This window comes from Bufo gargarizans, chromosome 10 (genome assembly GCF_014858855.1).
Source record: "Bufo gargarizans isolate SCDJY-AF-19 chromosome 10, ASM1485885v1, whole genome shotgun sequence".
NCBI lineage: Eukaryota > Metazoa > Chordata > Amphibia > Anura > Bufonidae > Bufo > Bufo gargarizans.
The window spans coordinates 21,198,609-21,221,650 of record NC_058089.1 but is presented as its reverse complement, the minus strand read 5'-3'; the positions used below and the strand labels follow the sequence as shown (position 1 = coordinate 21,221,650).

General features: G+C 45.3%; 1 protein-coding gene across 1 annotated transcript in view; it reads left to right on the top strand.

Annotated features, from left to right (window-relative positions):
- The window catches only part of PTDSS2 (phosphatidylserine synthase 2), a 63,381-nt gene that overhangs the window by 23,749 nt on the left and 16,590 nt on the right, over positions 1–23,042 (top strand). The window contains exons 2-4 of the mRNA XM_044270865.1: positions 13,053–13,154; positions 19,429–19,511; positions 21,919–21,986. Coding sequence (XP_044126800.1) covers positions 13,053–13,154; positions 19,429–19,511; positions 21,919–21,986 — 253 coding nt within the window. The remainder of the gene's footprint in view (positions 1–13,052; positions 13,155–19,428; positions 19,512–21,918; positions 21,987–23,042) is intronic.

The window sequence follows — 23,042 nt, the reverse complement described above, 5'->3', positions numbered from 1 at the left end:
AACCTTTTTCATTGATTGTAAAGTAATGGCGGTCCCAAGAGAGGCAGCATGTATTATCTGCAGCATGACTACCGGGACTATAAATGCTGGGCAGACTCTTCACCCAGGGATAGTAGCTGGTGGCCGAGGGATGCCAGTAGCAGGTCTTCTTACCAAAGTTGCCATCAATTCGCTTTTTCACAGAAGTGAGCGTTAATGGTGTATTCATTTTGCTTTTAAAAAAAAAAAATATTATTGCAGTTTTGTAAAAACCATCATATCATTGCACTCTATGAATACCCCCTAAGCATGTATTCGCACGCAGTGCATTTGTTGCAGAAATATTTGCAGATGTCCCATCTGAATGAGGCTTTCCAAAATCCTAGCTCCTGCTGCAGAAACCGCTCCTCGTTTGTTGGTTTACCTGCATCATTCATCTTTTCACGCATTGCACTGTTCGTTGTTGCCGTGTAAAAGGCACCGATAGTCTTGAATGTCATCGATCGGCGCTCTGGCATCAGCCCATTAAGAGGACCCTAAGGCTAATGTCACACATGACTCCTTGTGATGGCTGCATTTCCTGGACTGAACACTGTTCCTCTTTATGGAACTCGCAGCATCAGTGCTGTATGGTGCTGTGAGTTCATGCCCGACAGCGAGTCTACTGTACTGTATTCAGTGTACCCGCGTTCAGGCAGGAGCTGACTGCTTCAGCGGCCATTATGATGCTGTCAGCTCTGGAGCAGTGTTCGGTCTGGGAAATGCAGCCATCGCTCGGAGTTAGTTTCTCGCACCGAACGAACTCGCGTGAAATTACCCTTTGTGGGTTAGGGCTCATTCGCACGACCGTTTTTTTTAGGTTCTGCATTTTTGTGGAACACGTGCGGACCCTTTTATCTCAATGGTCGTTCCGTTCTGTGGAACACAGAACAGGTAAAAATCTGTTCTGCGGCTATGGATCTGCAAAAAAGGAAGACCTACAGAACCACTGAACCATACATTCCGTTTGTTTGCGGACATGCTGAACTGCCTGCAAAAAAACAGATCTGAGTTTTTGTGTACCGCAAACAAAATACAGCTATCTGAGCTCTTCCAGTTGTTTTTTTTTATTTTATTTTTTATTTTATTTTTTCCTTCTCCAGCGCAGATTCTCGTGTGGAAGAAATGCAACGTAGTACAGTACCAGCAAAGTGATGGAGATTAGATAAATCTCATGTACACTTAGATAATCTCAACCAACATTGTTAGGAGGGAATTAGAATTGGTGGCATGTACTAAAAAAATGGCGTACAAATGGAAGTTGCTTGCACGGAGCTGTAAACCGTAGCCAGGAGTGGTTTTGCCTTCATCTGCCACTTGCACTGAACCTGTTCTGCCAGCTATATGTCCCCTTCCTTACAGCGAGAGGTCAGGCGAATGGCGGTCAGCATTCCCTCGTATTAACTCTTTTTTTTTTATTTTTATTTTTACTAGTGACATTCTTAAGTGTTCGTGAAGTCTAACAGCGCAGTTGGCAGATGTAAAGAATGTGCTGTGGGGCGTTGTGGCCGGGTGTTTTTGTCCTATTTTCAGAGTTTTCCTGTTGATGCCATTGTCCTCGTGCCCTTTGGGTTACATGTTCTAAAACCTTCAGTGAAATAAAATCTCAGCTATTCCTCCCTTAAAGGGGTTCTCAGGGACCGATTTTAGAATTGCCACCAGCAATCTGTGGAATGTGAGAAGAACCGGTTGCCACCACTTGCACAGCTGCCCTGGGGGTTGAGAAGGCAGGGACCTTACTACACCTTAGACCCTATGCACATGACCATATTTTTGGTCTGCATCCAATCCACGTCTTTTTGCTGATTGGATGCGGACCGGCTCATTTCTATGCTGTCCGTATGTCCATTTCGCCACTCTGCAAAATAAATATTGTGGACAACAATTGGGATTTCTACAATAGTGCGGGACCTGCAGAACGTCAACGTTCAGGGCACACGCAGCCGGTATCTGTTTTGTGAATCCATGGTTTGCAGACAGCACAACGGACACGGCCTTACCTTGCTCTACAATGGATGGTAATGATGTGGTCCTCCCTATGATATGCCATCATGGCTGAGCAGCCTGAAAGCAACACTCGCCAATATGTACTATATGTTAATGTCGGAGCGAGGGTGTAGTGAGCCCTCCTCCCCCAAGGCCGCAGTTTATACAGCATGGATTTGAAATCCACATCACAGAAAAAATAAGATAATTCTTGCTGCAGTCGGGGGGCCAGACCCAGATCAGCCCCTTTAAATGTGAGTCTGCAGCATGTCGAATTGGTAATCTGCGGCTGGTATGTAGTTTTGGTGGGAAAAAAATTCAGTAGAACTGGCGTTCTATTCATTGTAGTCCCTGCTTTTTCTGTGCTTAGGAGTCCAGTGGGTGGTCCTAGACATCAAGATGACCGACCGACTGCCTACTTTTGGACTTAGTGAGCAGGGATTTAAAGGGGTATTCCGGTTAGTTTATTTTCCCCTTTCCACAGCATATGAGATAACTATGAGAATGGCGGGGGTCCCAGCGGCAGGCGTACACCGCTCCGCTATCTCTGTAACCCCCATAAAAATGACTGGATCGGCCGTGTGCATGTGAGAACTGCCGCTCTATTCTTTTCAGGGCTTAGGCTACTTTCACACTGTCGTTTTGGTTTCTGTTTGTGAGATCCGTTCAGGGCTCTGACAAGCGGTCCAAAACGGATCAGTTTTGCCCTAATGCATTCTGACCGGATAAGGATCCGCTCAGAATGCATCATTCGCCTCCGTTCCGCTCAGGAGGCGGACACCAAAACGCTGCTTGCAGCGTTTTGGTGTCCGCCTGACGATGCAGAGGCAAACGGATCCGTCCTGACACACAATGTAAGTCAATGGGGACGGATCCGTTTTCACTGACACAATATGGCACAATAGAAAACTGATCCGTCCTCCATTGACTTTCAATGGTGGTCATGACGGATCAGTTTTGGCTATGTTACAGATGCAGGCGGTTGTATTATCAGAACGAAAGAGTTTGTGCAGATCCAACGCGAGTGTGAAAGTAGCCTTACCGGGCCCCCCGTTCTTGGGCCCCAGCGGTAGGAACACCATCGATCTGATAGTTATAACTTGCAACATCCAGAATACCCCTTTAAATTAGAAGTTATAGTAAATCTTTTGTATAAATCGTCTCCTCCTGCTCTGTAACGCACCCAGATGGCACCGCACCTACAATCTGACCGGTTGTCTAAGTCCCACTTGTTCATTCATCTGTCAGATGAAATTAGAAGGGATCAGGTAGCACCTGTGCTCATTATAGGCTTTCTTCAAGACGTTGGTTTGGGAGCATGCAGAACACCCTGCAGAGTGACGCTTATTGCGGGTACGTTTTTTTTTTCTTCACTTTTATCATTCATGTCTGTTTTGTGCTCCTTGAAACCCCTGACACCTGCAAGGAGTCCTGTGATGGACTACACAATAACTGACCTGTGAGAACAGCAATAAGGTTGTGCAAGTTTTTTTTATTTTTTTCTTGTAATATATTTGAAGCAACCCTCCAGGCTCCCTCTTTCTGAGCCTCCTTTGTCTTGGTATATATGTAACAATTATCTGATTATCTAGGTGATTTAGTAATCCATTCATCATAATCGTTCTGACCTTGCTTTCCTGGCAATCCGCCCTCCGTGCGCTGACATTCCCTTGGGCCTAGGATGAACTTGTATTCGTGCACATCAACCAACCAAAGGAGACGGGAATGCAGTGGGGAGGAGAGCAGCAGCCTGAGCCCCATAAGGAGGCAGGAGGTGTGTCTCAGACTACCGCAGACTCCGCAGACTCCGCTACACACTGGGGCTGACCTGTAGTCAGAGCACAGCTGGACCCAACCTAAAAGGCAGCTGAGGAGCCTCTTCATAACTTTGGCGGATCCGCCGCCAGCTCAGAAGTTAAAACGGTCGTTTTTTTTTTTTTATTATTTGTGACCCCCCCCCTGGGATGCAGTACCACATACAACCTGTGGACAGGTGGGGTGCTGATTTTTGAAGAAAGCAGCAATGTCTGCCTAATACTAAACCAACCCATTTTAGATGGGTCATTCCTAGGTTGCCCTTTTGAATCCAATGGGGCCTACTCGGGACCACTCCCCCATTAGCCAGAGTGAAGATCATCGGCAAATGACGAGCTCATATTCTGGGGGACTTAGGTGATACACGGTTGCCTGTTCAATAAATTGTCTCCATGTTATGTCTGGCCATCTACAATTAATGGCTGAGGGTGAAAAGTCTCAGACCCATGGTGATCACCTCATAAACATGTCCTCATTTACAGAAGAGGTGGTCTTTTAGTGAGAAGCTCTTGGATCTTACCATATTTGACCAGAAACGTTGCACTTGAATTTTTCTGGTGGCGATGCACTAAGGAAAGCAAAAACCAGCAAAACAGCAACCGAGTAAAAATCCCATCACCAGTTCTCCTAGATGTTATCTTACGTTATCTTGTTATTCTCAAGAACCCTTTAATCTTCTCAAGTCCTTGCAGAGGGCAGTGGATTTCAGGAATTGGAAAGCTTCAGTTGAGGATGTAGACAATTTTTTTACACAGACTTCCTCCACATCTTGTATGAAAATGTTAGTTCTGATACTTGGAGAACTGCAGGGTTTTAGACTAATTCTGTTCTTGAAGATGCCCAAGACCGTGGCACACCTGATGTCTCTATGAACAATGAAGGCTTTGGCAAGTATCACAAATTCCACTAAAGACAACCAATCGGTCAAGACATTAATGAGCGATTGGTTGTCCTACTGGCCAATGCCGTTGCAAATATTTGGCAATGGAAAATCAAAGACCCAGAGGCAATAGGGAAATAATCCATAGATTGGTGGTCATTTAGCCAGCTGACCATACCGTAGACTCAAGGTTGTAACCAACCAGTGGCAGAGAAAATCCATATAGTGGATACAGTTTTTTTTGACTGGTCATCTGTTGGTGACTGGTTCCCACCTAAACTGCAGTGTAGGTTTGTACTGAGGTCCTTTATTGTAGTCCAGGTGCCTCAGTTCACGTTTGTTGGCTTTGACATGGATTTAGTCTTGGATTCCATGCTGACATCAACCAAGCCGTCCATATCCATGCATATAAATGGGGGTAATCCTTGTGTCGATGCGTGAGACTTTAAACTACACACCCGTGGCACAAATCCAAGTGCCAGCCTCAGATTCCTGCTGCCGATTTACAGCAAAGTCTGACAAGTGTGAACATACCCTTATACTATCTGAGCTAGCCTTTTCCTTAGGTGTATTACTCCCCAGACTTCAGGGTTGAGATATGATCACGATTCCTAAAACGTTTGCATTTACGGAGCATACCTCGCTTATGGCAACGCTCTATGGCCCTGTCATGTCTTATCACGTTCTACCATTCTCTGAAATGTGCAGTTACACCTGAAGAATGCTACTCAACAGGTATCGAAAGCGGTGGGGCTGGGGCCGAAAGTGCAATTCATTTCTGCATATACGTCGTTGGGCATTATTCACGTGTTCTGAATTATTCGAAGCTGCAGCCCATAGGTTCCTATAGAGCTGCATAGGAACACAGTGAAATTCTCATAAACTTCAATGCTAATGCATTGGAGTCTGAGCAAAGCAAGATGAGGATTGCTTGTTCAAGTTTCCTAAGGGGAACTATAAAAAAGTGTATAATATATAAAAATAAAAAAAATTTAATGCCCTTTACCCAAAATTCAAATAAAAAATGTGTAATTAAAAATAAACATCATGGGCATCTCTGTGTGCTAAAATGCCCATACTATTAAAATATAAAAAAAATATTTCCCATACGGCGAAATGGGAAAAAAAAGAAGAAAAATGGCTGATTCACCATTTGTGCTTCACCTCCCACAATTTTTTTTCTTTTATAAAAAGTGATAAATTCATACACACTCATACATACACAAATGGTATCGATGAAAAGTACAGATCATTCCCCCAAAAATGAGCCCTCACACAGCTCCGTAGACATAAATTTTTTTTTTTTTTTTTTATGGGGTTCACAATATGGCGATGCAAAGAAAATGAAAAAATGCTTGATCCAAAGCTTTTATTTTATTTTATTTTATTTTTTCTGTATTAAAGTGCAAGAAAAATATGTGGTATCGTTGTAATCGTACTGACCCAGAGACTGAAGGTAACAGGTCAGTTTAAGGAAACGCCGTAAAAACTGTGGTAGAATTTTTCCAATAAAAAAATAATTTTTTTTTTAAATTCAGTAATTCCATAAACCATCCCTTACTACCAGATGCTCGTCTATACTACCACTATATACCTTTCTCCCTTTATAGGATATTCTAACCGGTGAGGGCGTCTGCAGTACGGCTCTCTGGGTTTGCCACTAATGCTTTTGTGCTAAAAACAAACTAGTGCTCCCCTCGACATGTTTGGAGCAGCTCACCCAAGCGCTTCTTTCTGTATGTACTTGTCGGGCAGGAGCGCCCTCTGCCAACCACCTTATCCATTCAGAGCTCTACTCATATTTAAATGACAGATGCGGTACATCTCATTGGAGGGAGAGAGTCTCTCACCTCCTGTGCCTCTCGCTTTTAGTGTCTAACATCTGAATCCATCATCCTATCGGATCCATTATCCAGCGCTTGCGTGTAAAACAGTGTCTCGGGGCTCACTGCCTTACGTGCCCATCGCGCATGTCATCAGTATCGGTCATTTTTATTTTTTTTTTGCTTCTCCGCTACTTGTCTCTATGGACTTAGGGTAAAGGAACTCCGCTGAAACTATCTGCGCATGTATTCCTACTTAGTCTGTTTTCCCTATTTCCCCCAAAAAGACTGTCAACCAGTATGTAAATCCTGATCATCGGTACAGGGAGGAGGAGACTCCAGGGTTTCTCAATGGGTGTCTCCTCCTCACTGGCTGTGCCGCGATCCAATCACATTGGATTGCGGCACAGCCAGTTAGGAGGAGACACCCATTGAGAAACCCTGGAGTCTCCTCCTCCCTGTACCGATGATCAGGATTTAGATACTGAGCTTGAAAACTTCAGGCGGGTGCAGCGGGGCATAGGGGCGATGTTTAAAAAAAAATAAACTGGGTGGCAGCATCAGCGGGGGGTGTACCCCGCAAGTACAGGTATTTAGCTCCTATAAGTAAAACAGATGAAAGGTCCTCTTTAAAGGGTTTCTGTCCCGCTCGAAGATACTGACCTGTTGTGATCCCTCTTTTTAGAGGGGAGGGGTGCCAGCTTGTCCAGTGTAAATAACCGTTGGTTGACGTTGGCTTTCTCTGTACTCAAAGTGCCATTATCCAATTTCTTTATTTTCAGATCTAAAAAGTTTTAGTTCCTTATCTTGAATCTCACGTGTATACATCATCCCTATCGTGTTGTTATTTAGGATGTGAACAAATTCCCAAAAACAAGATTGTGTGCCTTCTCACAAAATAAGGATGTCCTCTATATACCTGTCCCAAAAAATTATGTGGCAGGTATAAGGCGACATCTCCTCCGTGAACACTGATTCTCCCACCACCCTAGAAATTTTTTTTTAAAAAAATTGCATATATTGGTGCACAGGCCGTTCCCATCGCGGTCCCCTTTGTTTTCCTGAAAAGTGAAATAATTGTGCTCCAAAATAAATTGAAGTATTGATAAGACAAGTGTTATGTTGGTGTCTAAAAAATATTTCACTGCATTCATTCCCAAAGTATGTTGTATGTTACTGTAGAGTGACCCAACGTCTAAGCTGGTCAAAAAAGCCTTCTGAGAGAGGGACATATCATTTATCTTCAAAGGCAGGTCTTTTGTATCTTTAATGTATGAGTTTAGTGAAGTTACAAAATTCCTCAACATTTGATCCACATAATTACTTTTTCCTTGCGTCAAACTGTCATTTCCAAATACGATCGGCCTTCCTGCTATAGGGAATTTCTTTTTGGGTACTTTAGGAAGAGCATAAAAGGTTGAGGTCGTTGGACTTTCATTGAATAGATATTGGAATTCCTCTTGGCTAATCTGACTTTTTTAGTTTTTGCTTTCATCAGAAGTTGTTTCAATTCTTGTAAATGGTCTTCAGTGGGTTTTTTGAAAGTAATTGGTACGTTTGTCTATCATTCAGTAATCTGAAGACCATATTTACATAGTCACATGTATCTTGTATGACTGTTACCACCTTTATCGCTTGGTTTTGTTACTATCATGTCATTCTTGCTTAGGGCATCCAAAGCTTCACTTTCCTGCGGTATTAAATTCGACCTCATATGGTCTTTTCGTAATTTCAACGCTTTTATGTCCTTAGTGACCAAATTCACAAAAGTGTCTATTTCTTTATACTGCAAAAAAGGTGTTCGTTTAGACTTCAAAGTAGTGAATGGTGGTTCTAAAGTTTTTTTTTTCTAGGCCTTCGTTCTCTCTTACTTAGCTCTCCGGGGTCTCAACACGTTTTTTTTCTCCTTATCATACGTTCTTTTCAGATCGTGTTCAGAATGTAGGTGTGTGTTTTTTTTTTTTTTGTTTTTTTTTTTAATGAAGTGCAAGTTTTTCGTGCAAACAGATTAAGGGTACTTTCACACTTGCGTTTTTCTTTTCCGGCATAGGGTTCCGTCAAAAGGGCTCTATGCCGGAAAATAACTGATCAGGCATATCCCAATGCATTCTGAATAGAAATCCGTTCAGTCACTGTTAGGCGTTTTGGCTGGACATAATACCGCAGCATGCTGCAGTATTATGTGCGTCCAAAATGCCTGATCAGACGCCGGATCCGGCATTAATTCCCATTGACTTGCATTGCAAAACAACTGAAGGACGGATGCGTCCTTCTGGTCTGCGCATACGCAGACTGAGAAAACTGTGAAAAAGACTGCAACACGGATCCGTCCATCCGCATGACAAGCAGAGAGACGGATCCGTTCTTGCAAAGCATTTGTAGATGGATCCGCACCCAGATCCGTCTACAAATGCTGTCAGTTGTCACACTGATCTGCGTATTCGGCAGGCAGCTCCTCCGACGGAACTGTCTGCCGGATGACACGAACGCTAGTGTGAAAGTACCCGAACGTCTTTAATCCATGTAAATTCATCACACTGTGGTACTGGTGAAAATGTCAGGCCTTTTTGTAATAATGACCCCCCCCCCCCCCCCCATCTTCCGTTATTTCATATGAAGAAACATGAATCTGTCCATTTTTTAATTAGATTATTTATTTTCTCTATTTCTTGTAACCCCATTTTTCTCGATCCCGTAATTGGACTCGTATAAGGCTTTCATTGGAAATAATCACACAAATTTTTTTTTTGGGGGAAGTTTTGTTTTGATGAAAATAAAGGTTATATTTTAAATAAGGAATAAACAGGCCAAAAACAGAACTCCTATAGTTTAGGGTATTTGATTTCTTCAATGCATCTTGTCACCCCCCCAACTCACATTTCTCTCGCTCTGTATTATTTGATTCTGCTGCCGTTACTAGGAACAGAGAGCGGGAACTATAACTGTCCTAGGTAAGATATTAAAGCCGTCCACGATTAGATCCTTGCTGCATTAGATGCCAGAGGCTAAATTCCGTATAATTGCACGCTTAGGTTGACGGAGAGGCATTAGAAGGCTTTAGTTTGCTTTTTCTTCTGTGGGATTAAAACGCAAATGATATAATGCTGCGCTCACCGGTTAATGATGACCGGCGACTGACTTGATCCTCCCGAGGTGTATATAATGTGACTGCCCACATTGGGCTTTCAGGAATTCAAAGCCGCACGGGGAGGAATTTCCAGCGTTTATTTTTACTTTTTTATATATATATATATATTTTTATTTTTCCTTTGGTAACATCTGAGCCAATCCAGTGACGACAAAGCCTACGTGGGAAACGTGGATTTGCCACTGATCTTACTCCATGCCCTCTGGTGGAAAGCTGCAACTGAAGCGTACTTTCACACGAGCGTTATTCTTTTCCGGCACAGAGTTCCGTCCTAGGGGCTCAATACCGGAAGAGAACTGATCAGTTTTATCCCCATGCATTCTGAATGGAGAGCAATCCGTTCAGGATGCATCAGGATGTCTTCAGTTCAGTCTTTTTTACTTTTCAGGACGGAGATAATACAGCAGCATGCTGCGGTTTTATTTCCGTCCAAAATTCCGGAACACATGCCTTTTTTTCCATTGAAATGCATTAACAAAACGGATCCGGCAGACCGAAAAAATTGGAATAAAGATAAATGCCGCATTCGTTTTTCCGGATGACACCGGAGAGACTGATCCGGCATTTTAATGCATTTGTCATACAGATCAGGATCCTGATCCGTCTGACAAATGCCATCAGTTCGCGTCTGTATTGCCGGATTCGGCGGGCAGTTCCGGTGACTGAACTGCCTGCTGGAATCCTCTGCCGCAAGTGTGAAAGTAGCCTACATTGACATGTTGCAGATTTAAAATTCACAAAGCAGGTAATATATTTAAATTTTTTTACTGCAGCAGAAAATCCGCACAGATTATAAAGCAGTTACGAGGTTTATCTAAGCAAAAAAAAAAAGGGAACCAGCCCTGTACGTCATGGACCCAGAGATCTCCACATTCACTGCTCCAATTGCTTCGCTACATTCACTTCAAGCTGGCAGCTCAGGGGTTGTGTCCCTTCTCTGGCAGCTCCCCATCACTGCTCAGGGGTGTGCCCCCACCCCTCTGCTGCAGCGCTCTCCTTGCCACAGCTGAGGTTGCGTGTCCTTTCTGCTGCAGCACTCTCCTTGCCACAGCTGAGGTTGCGTGTCCTTTCTGCTGCAGCACTCTCCTTGCCACAGCTGAGGTTGCGTGTCCTTTCTGCTGCAGCGCTCTCCTTGCCACAGCTGAAGTTGCGTGTCCTTTCTGCTGCAGCGCTCTCCTTGCCACAGCTGAGGTTGCGTGTCCTTTCTGCTGCAGCGCTCTCCTTGCCACAGTTGAGGTTGCGTGTCCTTTCTGCTGCAGCGCTCTCCTTGCCACAGCTGAGGTTGCGTGTCCTTTCTGCTGCAGCGCTCTCCTTGCCACAGCTGAGGTTGCGTGTCCCTTCTGCTGCAGCGCTCTCCTTGCCACAGCTGAGGTTGCGTGTCCTTTCTGCTGCAGCGCTCTCCTTGCCACAGCTGAGGTTGCGTGTCCTTTCTGCTGCAGCGCTCTCCTTGCCACAGTTGAGGTTGCGTGTCCTTTCTGCTGCAGCGCTCTCCTTGCCACAGCTGAGGTTGCGTGTCCTTACTGCTGCAGCGCTCTCCTTGCCACAGCTGAAGTTGCGTGTCCTTTCTGCTGCAGCGCTCTCCTTGCCACAGCTGAAGTTGCGTGTCCTTTCTGCTGCAGCGCTCTCCTTGCCACAGCTGAGGTTGCGTGTCCTTTCTGCTGCAGCGCTCTCCTTGCCACACCTGAGGTTGCGTGTCCTTTCTGCTGCAGCGCTCTCCCTTTAGCTATCACCGATTCTAACAGTAGATACGGCTGGCGGCAGTTGAAGGATGGCATTGAGCATGTGTGACCACCTCAGCGATATTGCGGAGGTGGAGAAATTAGGAAAAGAACGGCAGGTGGCGCTATACAGCTATTTTTAATTACATGTTTTTGTAAACTTTTATTTAGATCCGGGTGAAGCTTTCAAAAATGCACAGTACATTTCTTTTTCATGGACAACCTTGCGGACCTCCACTGCTAAACAGAACGAAGGGGGTTTGGCACCTGCTGGAGTATGGTGGCCCTTCACTGTTCTACTAGACATGGGGTAGGCAACCTCCGGCACTCCAGCGGTTGTGAAACTACAACTCCCAGCATGCATACTTCCTCTGCCCTTTTAAGAACTCTAATAGAAACGAATGCTGGGAATTGTAGTTTCACAACAGCTGGAGTGCCAAAGGTAGCGGACCTCTGTATTAGACACACTGGTCAAGCATCAGCTGCGTACGATGCTACAGCTCGGCGCCATTTACGTGACTAGACCTTTTCAAGCCCTTTCCATTTGACCATCTTTGCTTGCCTTGTTGGATGTTGGGGTCCCCCTTTAGCAGTGATGTCCAGCTCACAGTTTCAAAGAATAAGGCTCTGTTTTGGGGCAGTTAGAAAGACCCCCTGTAAGGGTGCATTCACACGACCGTAAGTGTTTTGCGGATACCTGCTCTATTATTTTTATTTTTTTGCGGGACGGAACAACGGATACATCTTTTGCTGCCCCATTGAAATGAATAGGTCCACACCCGTTACGCGAAACGGATGCGGACCCGGAATTACGGTCGTGTGAATGCACCCTGTATAGAAAAATCTGTAGCCGTTATGATAGGCCGACTGTGTAATACATAGGTTGGAGCTTGCTCTATTAGGACCTCTTTATTTGGGATAACAGCGGTCAGTCTAAAATTAGGTGTCTCTCTCCGCTTATGTGTGGGCTTACGGAAAGTGTGGAGGTGGCCCCCCAAAATAAATGATAATTATTAGTTTGGTGCCATTAACGTCAAATCGGAAGAGGAAGGCTAACTAAACTGCTCTGTTAAAGGGATTGACCCGGTGGGTCCTACCTCTGGGACACCCCCCCCCCCCCCCTGATCACAAACAACGAGAGCTTCGTACCCCCTGCAGCCTCTTCTCCCCCCCCCACCCCCGAAATGAACAGAGCGTCTGGTCTTGCATGCGTGCGGCTGCTCCATTCATTTCTATGGGAATTCATCTATCTCCGGAACTCCCATAGAAGTGAATGGAGTGGCTGCACGCGTGCCCGGACGGCCGCTCCATGCATGCGCATGACGGTATGTATTTTGAGGTCTGGAAACCTAAGATCCTTAAAATAAAAAATAAAATAAAAAAACAATGCTGCCCATGTGCATCCCTAGTAGAAATGCCTAATTTTGTCTGCAAAACATACATGAATAGAACATATTCTGTAATTTGCGGGACGGGCACACGGATGACATGTCTGCATTTTTTGCGGTCCCACAGAAATGAATGGGTTCACGTGCAATCTGCAAAAAATGAGCATTGGACATGGACCCAAAATACGCTCAAGTGCGTGAGGCCTTGCGCTATGTAGATGTATCATTAGCGCATTGTAATAACTTTGTTTTTTCTCCCTTCTTCGTTGCTTACAGGAGAGCGCACACGCTGACCGTCCTGTTCATCCTGACGTGCTCCTTGGTCTACGTCACGTTACTTGAAGAGACGCCACACGACACGGCCTACAATACTAAAAGGTAACGTCCATGAGGCGTCATAGTTGCTCATTTACTATTTGACCTGTGCCTGTTGGGCGCCGCTCCAGCGATCCGAACCTCCATCAGGGTCACCCTCACTTTTGACTGTAGGTATACCTAGTTGTTTTAGCCGTCAAATAGCTGAACCCCGATGGACACTATTAATCGTATGGCTTCGTCGGATGGAGGATCGGTTACTATATTGGATGCTGTGACATGAACCGAGCCTGAGGAGTGTCCTTCTGTGATGTCGAGTCTTAAAGGGGTTGTCTCACCTCATACATTGGTGGTATATCGCCATCGGTAGGTGCGGGTCCCATACCTATCTCTGGAACGGAGCCTGCAAAGTGAATGCGAGCACACCGCCCAGGTGCGGCCACCCTCCATTCGTTTCTATCACAGTTCCGAAATTAGCCAAGAGCTGGCTTGTCTGTCTTCAGCAGTCCCATAGAGGTGAAAGGCGCGTTGGCTACGCATGCGCGGCGCACTTTCCATTCTTCTCTATGGGATTTCGCTGGTACGGTCACTGCTGATGGGACATTATATGAATGTTACCAGGTGGGGCATGTCCTTACACAGGCTGACCATGTCCTATCAGCGCTGACTGTACCAGACTACATGCAGCCTTAATAAGGGGCGCAGCCATTTTCAGGAGTCTCATAGAAGTGAAAGGAGCGTTGGCTGCGCATGCGCGGCTCAGTTTCCATTAATTTCTATGGGACTTCTGAAAATAACTGAGCCCCTTATCAAAGCTGCATGTTTCCCACGCAGTCTGGTACAGTCAGCGTAAGGACACGCCCCGCCTGTGACATTCATATAGTTACATAGTTAAGGGTACTTTCACACTAGCGTTGCTAGATTCGCCGGAACTGCCTGCCGGATCCAGCAATCTGTATGCAAACGGATACCATCTGTAGACTGATCCAGATGTGGATCAGTTTCACAAATGTATTGCAATACCCGATCCGTCTCCCCAGTTGTCATCTGGAAAAACGGATCCGGTATTTATCTTTTTCACATTTTTAAAGGTCTGTGCATGTGCAGACCACAAAACCGGATCTGTTTTTCCGGAACACTTAGGGCAGGATCTGGCATTAGTGCATTTTAATGTAGAATAATGCCGGATCCGGCAAGTGTTCCAGAATTTTGGACTGAGAAAATACCTGCAGCATTCTGCGGTATTTTTTCCGTCCAAAAACTGTACAGTGACTGAACTGAAGACATCCTGGACGGATTGCTCAGAATGCATAGGGATAAAACTGATCAGTTGTTTCCGGTATTGAGCCCTTAGGATGGAACTCGGTGCCGGAAAAGAAAAACGCTAGTGTGAAAGTAGCCTAATCCAGCTGAAAAAAAGACATAAATCCATCAAGTTCATCCAAGGGTCAGTTGTCGATTTTATTGGTAATTTGTAGGAATAATAGTAGAGGGACGCTAGGGTTATTTCCCCGCCAACATCAATGAGCCTTGCCCAAGACCCCGACACCGGTTCACTGTCCTTTCTTGGACCACATTTGGTGGTCAGTAACCGCTGCATTCCCCTGCACTAGAGGCGTCCTGATGGGCGTTTATCCTTCACCATTTGACCTTTGTAAAGTCGCCAAAATCCTCGCCCATTTTTCCTGCTTCCAGCCCTGACCACTTGCTGCTAATGTACCAGGCGCCATTGTTACAAGATAATCCGTGTCATCCACATCAGTCGTCCATGGTTTTTATGTTCTGGCTGATTTGGCGTCGTTGGCCTGCAATGGGAGGGATCAAAATAAAAATCTGAATAGATTTTCGAATAGCTTCAGAGAAGCGACGACTCAAGGACTTATTTATTCATTATTATTTTTTTCCATGCACTTACTCATGCTCATAACAAGGGGTGGCGGTTTTTCTCGTTACCAGGCGGCTGCTATCTCAAGGGCACGGTCTGTTGTGGGATCTGACGATTTAGCGCAGAGCTCAGGGATTACCTTTTGTGTAACCTGTCGGGTAATTAAACCGGAATGTCTCTAAGCCGGGCGCCGAGGTGACACCAGTCAGTCTGGAGAATTGTCGGGCACAGCTGCTGCGCCTAATGCCTCCGTTACACCTTACAGGGGAAAATGCGTCACTTCACATGACATTGACGGGGTTGTGTCCTTTCAGCAAATGGCATTTATCATATGGAGAAAGTTAATACAAGGCACTTACTGATGTATTTGGACTGTCTATGTTGTCTCCTTCGCTGGCCTGATTCATTTCTCAATGACATTATACACTGCTTGTTTCCGGGGGTTACGACCACCCTGTAATCCAGCAGCGGTGGTCGTGCTTGCACACTATAGGAAAAAGCTCAGGCCTCTCTATTTACTGGGACTGTGGGAGCGCACATAGACATGCATGCGCAGCAGCTCCTGTCCTGGCCACCTTGTTATAGGCGGCGCAGCGGTGGCGGTAACCCCTGGAAACGAGCAGTGGATAATGTGATGGAAAAATAAATCAAGCCAGCACAGGAGGCAATATGGAGAGTCACAATACATTAGTAAGTACCTTGTATTTAAAGGGCATCTGTCAGCAGATTTGTACCTGTGACACCGGCTGACCTGTTACATGTACACTGGTCCCATGGTCATATGTGCCCTCATTGCTGAGAAAAATGATGCTTTATTATATGCAAAAGAGCCGCTAGGAGCAACTGGGGCGTTACCATTACACCTAGACGCTCTACTCTCTCTGCAACTGCCGCACCCCCTGCACTTTTACAGGACGAGATTTGGTGATGTTTTCACTGCCGGGCCCTGCCAATCTGCTGAATGAGCTTACGCCAAGAATCTGAATCTAATCTAAGGCTACTTTCACATCTGCAGTTTTCTTGGGGGGGGGATCCGTCATGAATGAGCCAAAAATGCCTCAGTCTGGATAATACAACCGTCTGCGTCCGTTCTGATCGGATCCGGTTGTATTATCTCTAAAATAGCCATGACTGATCCAGTCTCTAAAACCATTGTACGTCAATGGGGGACGGCTCCGTCACCAATGTGTTATATTGTGAGTCATGACTGATCCGTCTTACTCCGTTTCCAAGGACGCACTAAAAAACGCTGCTTGCAGCACTTTCGTGTGCGTCATGGGAACGTAATGAAACAGAACGGAATACATTCTGGTGACTCCTGAGGTTGGGTCATCAATATCACATTGAAGACCTTTTGAAGACCACTAAATATGTGTCTACAAGCAGATTGTCTTAGCAGTGCAACGTGTGGATTGACAGATTAGGCTACTTTCCCTTATAGGATCTCAATAGTGGGGGAAACGAGCTTCAGTTTTGTCCCCATTCATTGTCATTGGGACAAAACTGAACTGATGTTGTGTCCCCAATGACAGTGGGGGCAAAACTGAAGCTAGTTTCCCCCACTATTGAGATCCTATAAGGGAAAGTAGCCTAATCTGTCAATCCAATCTGCTTGTAGACACACATTTAGTGGTCTTCAAAAGGGTTGAGCAATGTGATGATATTGATGACCCATCCTCAGGATAGGACATCAGTGTCTGATCTGTGGGGATCCAACTCCCACAACCCTCGCTGATCAGCTGTTTGAAGAGGTCACGCGCTCTTGCGAGAGCTGCTTCCTCTTTAACTGCGCGCCGCCTCGCTTGTAGCGCCAGTGCAACGCAATTACAGCTTCCTCTGCATTTCACTTGTATGGGACAGGACGCTGTAATTATATTGCAACATTGAAGTGGACGCAATCGCATGAGCGACGTGCCCTCTTCAAACAGCTGGTGGGCGAGGGTGTCAGGTGTCGGATCCCCACCGATCAAATTTTGATGACCTATGCTGGGGATAGGTCCTCCAGTATCATCACATTGCACAACCCCTATATGACATGGGTTTGTAATACTGCACTGCATATGACAATGAAAAACTGCTGACAGCGCTAGATACGCTTTGTGGAGCTTATATTATCCGGAGTGGTGTAAATATGAAGTTTTATTCTGCACGGCACTGCGAGTGTCCATCCTCTGCTCTGAGTAATGGTTGTGGTGGTCTCCTGGTTGGACGCTACTGCCATTACTGAGAGGGGTGGGCTGTGAAGCAGCTCAGTGCAGAGAGCACTTCACAGTGAAACTCCATTTCCAGGGCAATCACGGGAGCAGCACCCAGCAGAAAAAAAGCTTCATATTCACACTACTCCTAATAATAATAATAAAAGCTCAGCAAAATGTACGTTTGTCCTGCTCTCTGTGGCTCCTGCCCAGTGCTGTCAGTAGGTTTGAATAATCAAAACTGACACTCCCTTGATCTAGCCTAATGCAGTGCTTTACTCATTTGCTGGTGCATTTTCTCTCTCCTTGCTTGCTAGGTGGACAGGATCCTCCTCTGAGCCTGATCTCCACTCCACTCCACCTCATGTTGTTGGGTGAGAAACTGCAGCTGCATACCCACACCTTGCCATCTTCTGTTTCTGGTTTACTGTTTTGGAGGCCAGGGAGGCAATTGAATATTTACCAAAAGCTTGCTGTGAGGGAAAGGGGCACTACAGGCTGCTGGGAGGCAATGAAGATACCACTTTCCCCCCAAACAGATACTGTATAGGCCAGTGGTGACGAACCTATGGCACGGATGCCAGAAGCTGCACTCAGAGCCTTCTCTGTGGGCACCCACACCCTGGAAAATGTCTATGGTGTACCAATATGCCTCAGTTTTCCTGTCCTTCATCTGCGCATGGCACACTATATACAGCACAGGCAGTGCATTAAATGAAGGCAGGCTATTATAGCTAATTGATAAAGTACATTGAAGATGTGCTATTGGACTGTAGTACTAAAGGTAAATTGCAGTGTTGGCACTTTGCGATAAATAGTGGGTTTTGGGTTGCAGTTTGGGCACTTGGCCTATAAATGGTTCGCCATCACTGGTATAGGCCATCAATATCGGTTTAGAGACTTGCAGGTCTTGGGACCCTTGTCGAAAAGCTGTTTAAAGTGCCAACAGCCCCTTGTTTGGTTACAGTCGTGCCATCTACTTGTATGTTGTCTACTAACTAGCGACGATGCAGGGTATTGGAGCTTTAAGCCATTCAAGTGATTGGTTTCTGCAGCATCTATCCCAAACGGCGCAACAAAACGATTTTTCTGTAAAAATACATGCATTTCAGTTATAAAAATAAATTAAAATAAATGCTTCCATAGTCATTGAATGGATGGTTTTGTGGACAGTTCCTTGGTCTTTATCCTGCGGTTTACGCCTTGGTGCCCAGTACCATGCGCAGAGATGGTGAGCGCAGCTTTCCCCTTCGGTTATCACTATACCTGCCCCCTCTCCTTTCTCCGTAGTCTATAAGAGTTTGGACATCCTGCACCACAAATCAGTATAAAACGTGTCCACTATAAATATACTTGTTGTGACCTGAATTTGGATCTGGAGATTTCCTGTTTATTCCTTGCGTTCAGGGAACAGGAGGAAGTTTTGTCCTGTTGTCCTTGTCAACCCTTCCTGACGGCTTCTTGCATCAGACAAGTTCACAAGTAGTATAAAAGTAAAAAGTGCATGTAATATTAGCAGAATCGCCCCTTTTAGAGATCGGGAGTACCCCTACAACGTGGGCCACTACTGAACACTTGGGCAGTTTTATGGTAGCCCGTTATTTGCTGACTCCCATAATGACATGACTTTTTTTCTCTTTGGTTAGATAACCCTTTAAAGCTTAGGTGCAGGGGAGTGGAATATTTTTTTCTTTTTACCTATTCCAATGCAGTTTCCGCCCCAGTGGCACAGCTCCTGCCCCTGCAGTTTCCGCCCCAGTGGCACAGCTCCTGCCCCTGCAGTTTCCGCCCCATGGCACAGCTCCTGCCCCTGCAGTTTCCGCCCCAGTGGCACAGCTCCTGCCCCTGCAGTTTCCGGTTCCTTCTGTCAGCACTACAGGTTCCATCTGTGGTGTTTCGGGCCTGTGCCGGACTGGAAGTCATGATGTTCTATTCCTGTTCATGCATCTGCTGCAGCCAATCGCTGTCGAGAACAGCACATGACCATTGAGCCTCTGCAGTGGCATGCATTTCTTGCACACATGGCAACTGAGGCCAGTGATTGGCTGCAGCAGTCGTGTAAATGGGGGAAAAAAGTCATTACTTATGGTCTAGTATGGACCTGAAACAGCAGGGATGGGAGCTGTAGTGCTGGAACAGCGGGACTTTCGAGAGACTTTTTAAATTTTTTTTAAACTGCCCATGTGGGTGGTTATACTGTTATATATTTGTATTTATATAGCCTGAAATGCTCATGTTTCTTCCCTTGTCGTTCCAGAGGAATTGTTGCCAGTATATTAGTTTTCCTATGTTTTGGAGTGACCCAAGCGAAAGATGGACCGTTTTCAAGACCCCATCCAGGTATGTTGGTGGGTCCCGAGTTTCTTGCTGGATTGTGCAGCTGTCCCTGTGGCTCCATATGGTAGAGCTTTATCGTGGGCAGTCTTAAAGGCTATTTACACCTTTTTGGGGGCAATATTTTTTTATTGCATTGCACTCGTTTCGAGCTAAAAATCATGTTTTCAATTGGTCTTAATTAGAATTTTTGATCCCCTGTCTCTGTGCAGCCTTGAGATTTTATAGTAGCAGGCTCTGAATTTTCCCTCTGCTCTGTGAAGCAGCTCACCTGATGGGCTCTTTATCTCTGCTCTCTGACCTTATGAACACTCATTATAGCTCAGTTCTTATTGTACTGATAAGGATTGTGACCTTTTAGTAATTTAGAAATAATAGATACTAGTGTTGAGCGAGCATGCTCGGCTGAACTGCTGTTCGGCTTGGGCATCACTATGCTCGCACATCGGAGTGCTCGGCCGAATACTGTGGATGCTCGAATACTATTTAATACAGTGAAAGTCAATGGGAGACCCGAGCATCAAACCAGGCACCCCCTGCTCTGAAGAGTAGAGGGTGCCTGGTTCACAAAAAAAGGTTAGAAATTGATGGAAGCCCCATCAAAATGGTTTGTAAACCGCATTAAGAGGATGTGTGGATGCGTCTTGGAATCCTATTATCTACAACATACAATAGACAACCACAGAAAGGCTATATGCCAAAAGCCAGGTATGTGCAAGCCATCAATCTATCCATGAGAGAGATAACAGTCAACATACCTTACAATAGCAGCCTTGTGCACTGAGACATTCCAAACCAGCTCTCATCTGACTGAGAGCCAGTAAGCCTCAAAGTTGCTTCATATCTGTTGGATGGCTTGGGTGGATCTGCACACCTAGATCATTATCATTAGGGTGACAAAAAGTTTTCTGATTGTTCTAACATAATATTCAATAACCTTTCTATACAGTTTTGTCATGTAAAACCTCATTTGCATAAATATGGGAAGGAAATGCAAATGAGCAGAATCTGCCTTGTTTTTCAGTTGCAAAACCATGTGCATGGAAAATTCGTGATCTACACTACTCATAAACAGCACCATCTATTGGTTTCATAGTCTTATGACAAGGACTATTAGTAAGTTAGGGCACCCTGCTCAACAGAGTCTACACACCGTGTAGCACTCAGCCTCTTGCATGGAAAATTCACGATTAGAATATTCACGATCTACACTACTCATGAACAGCGCCATCTATTGGATTCATAGTCTTGTCATAAGACTATGAAACCAATAGATGGTGCTGTTAATGAGTCATTACAAGCAGGGCAATAGTCCTCAGATACACCCTAGCAAGCTTATATTACCGCAGATAAAGTGCTAGAAGATGTGTGAATGATAGCAGCAATCCGATATACACCTCAGTGTTAGCGCAGGCTATTATAGGCTGAGTGATACACGGCGTGTGGACTCTGTTGAGCAAGGTGCCCCCCTTACTAGCGCCCCAACAAGATGAACAGCGCCATCTATTGGTTTCTTAGTCTTATGACAAGACTATGAATCCAATAGATGGCGCTGTTCATGAGTAGTGTAGATCTCGAATTTTCGATGCAAATGGTTTTTCAGCTGAAAAAAAGCCAGTATTTGCTCATTTGTAGGTCTTTCCCATAGGCCCATGTTTATGCAAATGAGTTTTTACATGACAAAACTGTATAGAAAGGTCATTGAATATTATGTTAGGACAAGCAGAAAACGTTGTCACCCTAATGATATGATCTAGGTGCGCAGGTCCACCCAAGCCATCCAACAGATGTGAAGCAACTTTGAGGCTTACTGGCTCTCAGTCAGATGAGAGCTGGTTTGGAATGTCTCATAGTGCACAAGGCTGCCATTGTAAGGTATGCGGACTGTCATCTGTCTCATGGATAGATTGTTGGCTTGACAATACCTGGCTTTTGGCATATAGCCTTTGCGTGGTTATCTATTGTATGTCATAGATAATAGGATTCCAAGACTCATCCAGCCATCCTCTTAATGCTGTTTCCAAACCATTTTGATGGGGTTTTCATGAATTTCAAATTTATTTATTTTAATTTTTTAATGAAATTTTATGAACCAGACACCCTCTTCTCTTCCGAGCCTGGGATTCTCCCTTTGACTTCCATTATGCTCCAATTGGAAAAAAGTTTTTATATTTTTTTTATCCCTCATGGACTCCTTAAGGGTCCTGACTGTTTCTCCATAATCTCCTATAGGGGACATTACACATCCATACAACACATCCACAGTACGCTCATGTGAATGATGCCTTGTAGTCATGACTGGCAGGCTATAAATTGCTTCTTGCAGAACATTGTACACGTGTCATCAGATCAAACGTTGCATCCATGCATATACTGGCAGCATATTAATGGTGTCTGCATCGCTGTTTTGCAGCTTATTGGCGGTTCTGGCTGTGTGTCAGTGTGGTGTATGAGCTCTTCCTCATCTTCATACTCTTCCAGGTAAGGTTTGGAAGCATATAGACCTTGGTTGAGTGTCGTTGATATATGGGTTCCCATATATCTGGCCATTTTTTTTTTTTTTTGGGGTAGTGATAAGCTGAAGGGAAACTGATGCCAGAATGATCCTATGGTTTTCTATGGAATCATTTCTGGCGTCCAGCACATCGGTCATAGCGGCAGATGTTTTCTTGGACTGGACAGCAGCATGCAGCTATATTTGGCTGTGGACGCTGGATCGGTGCACATAGATCTCATCAGTTATATTCAGCGTAAGGCCGGTTTCACACGCACGTATTCACTCACTTCACGTGAGAACTGTATTTCCCCGACTGAACAATACTTCTCTGAACTCGCAGCATCTTAATGATTTATGCAGATGGCTGTTCTGTCCATTCGGGACCGTAATTTGCACCATCCGTGCAGCTGCCTCAAAGGATCCAAACCCATTCAACTTGATGGGTCCATAATCCTATAGATAGAATGGGTCTGCATCCGTGATGCGGTGCACAAACTGCCGGGGCCCGTATATTGCGGACCCGCTGTTTGCAGGCCCGGCCGGGGATCGGCCGTCTGCATGAGCCCTAACCATGAGTCTTCTGAACTGTAGGCACCGAGTTATGAAAGTTCAATAGACCCGCGGTCAGGAAGGAAGGAACAGTAAAGTGAAAGGGGCTGCGATACCAAACACGGCCGATATACAATGTACGGAGCTGTGCTTGGTGAACAGGACGAAGGCCACGGTTCTCACAGGAGCACCGCTGCCTTCTCAAACAGCGGGTCAGCGGGGATACTGGGCGTTGGACCCGCACTAATCAGACACTGATGATCTATCCAGAGGAATGGTCATCCGTATTTAAATCCAAGAAAACCCTTTTAATGTTACAGGAGCTTTGGGAAATTCCGCTCACATGGAGCTGGTTTCCCGGACTGAATACGCTTGTGTGAAACTGGCCTAAAATAATTGGCTAAACATCCCAGCCTTAAAGGGGTTGTCTCACTTCAGCAAATGTCACTTATCGTGTAGAAAGGGTTAATGCAAGACACTTACTAATGTAT